Consider the following 6,000-nt stretch of genomic DNA (forward strand, 5'->3'; position numbering starts at 1 on the left):
TTGTTGCACATCATAAGATGTCAAAATATACACACAATTATACACTTGCTTCTGATTTGATGTTTCAACAAGCAAAATTCACATCATGACTTGAGTAATGGAGGAAAATGAGTGGAATCCACCATAACGTGAGTTGAGAGATGAGGTTGAATGATGGAGACAAAGTGAAAAACTGAGTTGGCATTGACGTGGCACAAACATGACGAATGAGAGGAAATGATGGGAATGATCTATACATCTTAGCCTAAGTGTCGCATCACACACTTAACCCTTTTTACTCTGTATCTCCTAAAGAAAATGGTTTAACCTCATTTAACCATGGCCTTAATTTAATTTAAAAACAATTCTTAAATTATTATGTGTGAGTATGAAGGATTTAAAAGCTCATTAACACTTCAACCCATCTTGTCTTTAACGATTGGTGTCTCAATCGTTAACCTTTGCCAAATCAGCTTTGGCTCCATGTACGTTAAGGTATACCCTAGGGCCTTTGTTTATTGCAAGCTATCTCCCTTCGTTATTGAGTTCCTGCGATATGTGTTTTTCAGGTTCGGGGATCTTCTCGAGTTGTACAAGTGTACTTCTCTACTAAAGTCCTAAATAGAAGGCTAAAGCTTTTTATGCAATATTGTTGATTACTTTTGTTGTATATCATGATCACAAGATGTAAATATACACCCAATTATATACTTGGTTCTGAGTTGATGTTTCAACAAGACAAAAATCACATCATGTGTATTTTGTATGTTGCGTCTCATCACACTAGACCGAGCCGAAACACACTGGACCAAATCGACAACTCTTGCTTCAAAACCTGTTTCTAAACCGAATCGGTTTGGGTCAAACCGGTTTTAACCAGGCTCTAACCAAACCGGTTCGGTTTGAGAAAGGAACCGGTTTTGTACACCCCTTTTATATAATTATATATGTAAAATTTTCATTTTTTTTATTAGGATCGGTCTCAAACTTTCATGGGGATCGTCTCAAAATTCCGTATGGGTCGATGTCAAAATTTTACAGGGAATGTTCAGGAATTTTACATTATATTAACAGTGTCTGCCAATGCCTGCACATAACCGGTGTCAAAAACCATCAGCAATGATGAAACGTACAATAACTTATTATAAAAAAGAAAAAAGAAAAAAAAATTATTTAACCAACTAACTCGACCAAACTAAATTAAAACTCTCTCTCTCTCTCTCTATTATTGTACGTAATCATCTTCTTCTTCTCCTTCACCTTGTGATTTACTATCTGACTCTGTGATTGAATTTGTTCATGTTTTCAGGTCATCAACACTGAAATGGAAGTCCTAAGAAGATGGTGCTCACACCTCCTCCGTTGTTTCAAATTGCAAACCCAATCAGACGAAGAAAATCGATTATGTTTCCTAGTGAAATCATCGATAATATTCTGTCCAGACTCCCTGTCAAATCCATACTCAAACTCAGTTCCGTTTCCAAACCATGGCTCTCTCGGATATCCGATCCCTCATTCATTAACCTCCAGCTCACCCACGCCACCACCGCCTTTTTCATTCCGGCTATCGATAAACCCACCCGCAAACTCCTTATCTTCTCCACCAATGATCACGGTGGATCACTCACTCATCTTGGGACAATCGACGGTAATTACTCTTTGATCAATCAAACTGAACATGTGAATGGGTTAGTATTGTTGAATGTCAGGAATACTGATCAATATCATTGCTATGAAGCTATCGTTGTTAACCCTAGCACGCGTAGCATGATTAAAATTGGTAATTATGAAGCTTATGGAAACGATTATGACATGTTTTTCTTTGGGTTTGATGAGTCCACAAATGAACACAAGATCTTGAGAATGTGTGGTGCTATAAATGCTTCAACTCCGACACTTGAGATTATTGTTTTATCTAGCTCAAATTACTCATGGAGAAAGATTGACGACGCTACTTTTGATATTGGTCGGAAGAATTTATGGTTTATTAACATCGGAAGCAGTGTTTGTGTTAATAGTGTTATACATATTATGCTTCTAGGGACAGTTGAAATATTGGCATTTGACTTGAGAAACGACACGTTTTCTATTCATAACGTTCCTCTAGATGAGAGGCATTTTAACCTCAATGGGGGGTATATTAGGAACAATCCATACCTCATGAAAATCAATGGATGTATAGGAGTTGTTGATTTTGATCGTGTGCTGGAAGCCAACGAAATAAATATCTGGATACTACAAGACTATGAAAATCATGTTTGGGTGAAAGAAACCGTTATTTCCCCCGAGCCTTGGGGTGCTCTAGGTTGCCCTTTCCCGTTAGATGCTTTTTCAACCGACGAGATTATCTTTCCCATGAGAAATTCTAGGAACGTGATTAGTGCACTTATCTACAACATGAAGAGTAGATGCTTCAAATCGGTTAATTTCACTCTAGACCATCTGTTACTGCGTTCACAAAGCGTGTGCTTCAATCAAAGCAAATGTTATCTTGAAAGCATCGTGCCTTTATAGCCTGATTTGATAATCCAAATGTTATCTTGGAAGAACAATTAAGTTTCTTAGTACCCAACATTAGGAAAAAGAATTATGGTTCTCTATCTTTATTGTATTGTTCTCATCTCTACATTAGTTAATAGTTATTAGACTTTAATAATTATTTTGTATTGTACTATCTCTTAACGTATATCTTAAGAGGGGAGATTTATGAATTATGAAATGGACAACGATTAATACCAATTTAAATTCTGCTATCTGTTTTCATGTTTCATATTAAACCTCAGCACAAGCAGACACATATCATGTTTCTTTGAAGTTTAGGTTATACGGGTGCAAAATATATGTAACTTAAAAAGTAAGATGTCAATTTAAGAAACCAAAAGCTGACAGATTATTAGGCCAAGAGGCAAACTTTTAAGAAAATTATACATAGTAAACCCATAGATAACAGTAACAAAAAGGTATTACTATTAATTATCTAACATTATCGTGTTTGATAATTGCAAATATCCCCCCCCCCCCCCGGTAGTGACCCAACCCATGCACACCATTGTCCAATCAGGTTAAATGATGGTATTGAGGGGTGAAGGAAAAACTAAGGTGACTTTAACTAGTAAATGGTTCAGAGTGGTGAAGGAAAAACTAAGTATAACACATAACCTTATTGATTTCAATCATAGAGATCGGTTACAAACCACACCCGGTTATTAATATTAGAGGTGACAATATAGATGGATTGTGTTGGATTGGGTCTTGGTCAAAATGAGTTTGAGTCAGGATCTATATGGATCTTGATATGTTTAAAACAAGTTAAGTTAGGATGAGTTAAGTCAACCCATCTTAATCCATTCTAATCTCGAAGAATTCTTTTGATTCATCTTGATCAATTTTACTTTTAAAAATCTTGATCCATTTTACTTTAAAAATTTATCCATGTGAACAAAAAAAAAATCATGGGTTTATTTTGCCACCTCAATAGTAACTATTGACCGATTACAATGTAAACCTTCTATACGCAAAAACCAAAACCCAAACCCTAAATCATCCCTAACTAAATAAATATTCGTATTGTATATATTTTCATGTCCTCACGATCGATAAACATAATGGGAGAATTGTGTTTACGCCACTTGAAAACTCTAAAACAACAACTAGACGATGACGGATTTGATATCCCTACCGAAATAATAACCGATGAGATCGTCTCGAGACTCCCCGTCAAATCCATACTCAAAGTCAGATCCGTCTCCAAACCGTGGCTCTCTCGGATATCCGATCCTTCGTTCACCAAGCTCCAGCTCACTCGTGGCTCCACCGCCTTCTTCATTCCCGTCGTCGATAGACACACCCGCAAACTCCATATATTCTCCGCCAATGATCATGGTGGATCACTCACTCATCTCATGGAAATCCACCCCATAAAACTTGATCTTATGCTCGTAGAGATGAAACATGTGAACGGGTTAGTATTGTTGACTCATTTGAATGACTATGAAGCTATCGATGTCAACCCTAGCACGCGTAAGATGCTTAAACTTGATTATGGAACTTATGCAACATCAAAGCATGTCAAGTACTTCTTCGGGTTTGATGAGTCCACTAATGAACACAAGATTTTGAGAATGCGTGGTTTTGGGTCAACTCCTACAATTGAGATTATAGGTTTATCAAGGTCAAATTACTCATGGAGAAAGATTGATGCTAGTTTTGATATCAGTCCGAATAAATGGTCTCGTGACATCAGAGGCAATGCTAGAGGCAATGTTTGTGTTAACAGTGTAATACATATCTTGCTTCGAAGGACTGTTGAACTTTTGGCATTTGACTTGAGAACGGAAACGTTTTCTATTGTTAAGGTTCCTCCTCCATATGACAAACCTGAAACGAATTATAGGACCAGTCCGTATCTCGTGAGAATCAATGGATGCATTGGACTTGTTCCTTCTTATTGTCTGGTGAAAACCAAGGAAATGCATATTTGTATATTAAAAGACTATGAAAATCATGTTTGGGTGAAAGAAACGATTGTATTCCCGGAGTCTTGGAAGGGAGTTGTTCATCCTATCCAGGATTATGTTTCGATGGGCGAGATTATCTTTGCACCGAAGAATCTTTGCAATGGGATTAGGGCACCTATCTACAACATGAAGAGCAGAAGTTTTAAGTCGGTATCATTCACTCTAGACCATCCGGGATTAACAGACTTACGCGTCTATCAAATCAAATGTTATATTGAAAGCATCGTGCCTTTATTAGCGACTTAACTGGAGATATTCATGCACGCCAAGTGCTTGGTACTTTTTTTTAAGTGAATCAGAAAGCGTTTACTTGGTAATCCTATTATTTGTTTGTATTTTGAATCATTGGTATGATAGCTTTATTTTTGTATACCTATTATACCAAATTAAGTTTGTTATTTTTATTTTTTTGGTTGTTCAATAAACCAAATTCACAAATCAATCACACAAAAACAAGTATCCTTCAAGTGTCAATGAAGCAAGAAAACCTTCAACTAAACTACTAGATAATTGTATATATTTAGTACAAGAATCATGTCTAAACAAGTAGATCAATAGATAAAAAAAACACAATTACTTACAAACTAAGGTTATTATCTTGAGTTGGTGACGGTTACTTACCAACTGCACGAAAAGATAATTTCCGAGTCGACAGTGGCGAAACTTGGACTAAGACATTGAGGGGGCCGAATTCAAAATGTATAAATAATTTCACAAACGAAGGCGGACGGGCTCAAATTTTCGGCAAAAAACGGCTAAACTTACACAACGTATAAAAAATTTCGCCCGAAAACGGCTAAAATTTACACTACGTATAAAAATTTCGACCGAAAACGGCTAAATTTACACTACGCATAAAAAATTTCGCCCGAAAACGGCTAAATTTTACACTACGTATAAAAAATTTCGACCCAAAACGACTAAATTTACACTACGTATAAAAATTTTCAGACGAAAACGGGTAAATTTACACTGCTCCGTAAAAAAACAGGGGAGGCCGGGCCCTTGAGAACCTTCGCCACTGCGAGTCGAGATCAGCAAGAGCCCGAATCTAAAAACAAACGAGCATCAACTCCAAATATGTTACGTACTCGTGAGCAAACAATAATAAGAAAGAATGATGTAATTTCTCAAAGCAAGCTAGTGATATGCAAGTACTAAAATAGAAAACAATAGCTTGTTAAAAAACAATACACTAAATTTTTATATTAAGAAAAAACTTAACAATTTGCAAACAATTTTTTTTTACTTTCCGATTCTCACTTTAACATCCCACTTAAATAGCTAGTGTGCGGATTAACGTTAAAAAAGCCGAATACATTTTAAACATTAAGACGAAGAAGCTACGGACCCCGAGGCAGAAGTAATTAGATGCCTCGGCGCCCTCTTGAACCTCTTTTGGTTCCGCCTCTTCTCTTGCATCAATCTGTCTAGATAAAGTTTGTATTTTTGAAGATGTGTCGCGACGTCCTCTTGTCGCAATCCTTCAACATTTATCAATCGC

General features: G+C 36.5%; 2 protein-coding genes across 2 annotated transcripts; both read left to right on the top strand.

The window, feature by feature from the left end:
* Positions 1–1,193: 1,193 nt before the first annotated feature.
* Positions 1,194–2,956, top strand: LOC143578728 (putative F-box protein At3g10240). The gene has a single exon (XM_077062210.1). It carries the CDS (start codon positions 1,321–1,323, stop codon positions 2,491–2,493), a length of 1,173 nt encoding a protein of 390 aa, XP_076918325.1. The 5' UTR covers positions 1,194–1,320; the 3' UTR covers positions 2,494–2,956.
* Positions 2,957–3,584: 628 nt separating this feature from the next.
* LOC143578719 (F-box protein DOR-like) lies at positions 3,585–4,742 on the top strand. The gene has a single exon (XM_077062202.1). It carries the CDS (start codon positions 3,585–3,587, stop codon positions 4,740–4,742), a length of 1,158 nt encoding a protein of 385 aa, XP_076918317.1.
* The last annotated feature ends 1,258 nt before the right edge of the window (positions 4,743–6,000 follow it).

Source organism: Bidens hawaiensis, unplaced genomic scaffold (assembly GCF_021521415.1).
Source record: "Bidens hawaiensis isolate Kalapana, Puna unplaced genomic scaffold, B.hawaiensis_p1.1 tig00029326_1, whole genome shotgun sequence".
Classification (NCBI taxonomy): domain Eukaryota; kingdom Viridiplantae; phylum Streptophyta; class Magnoliopsida; order Asterales; family Asteraceae; genus Bidens; species Bidens hawaiensis.

Bases quoted from the DNA above. Each gene is read 5' to 3' on its own strand.
- LOC143578728 (XM_077062210.1), top strand. From the start codon at position 1,321: ATGGTGCTCACACCTCCTCCGTTGTTTCAAATTGCAAACCCAATCAGA.
- LOC143578719 (XM_077062202.1), top strand. From the start codon at position 3,585: ATGGGAGAATTGTGTTTACGCCACTTGAAAACTCTAAAACAACAACTA.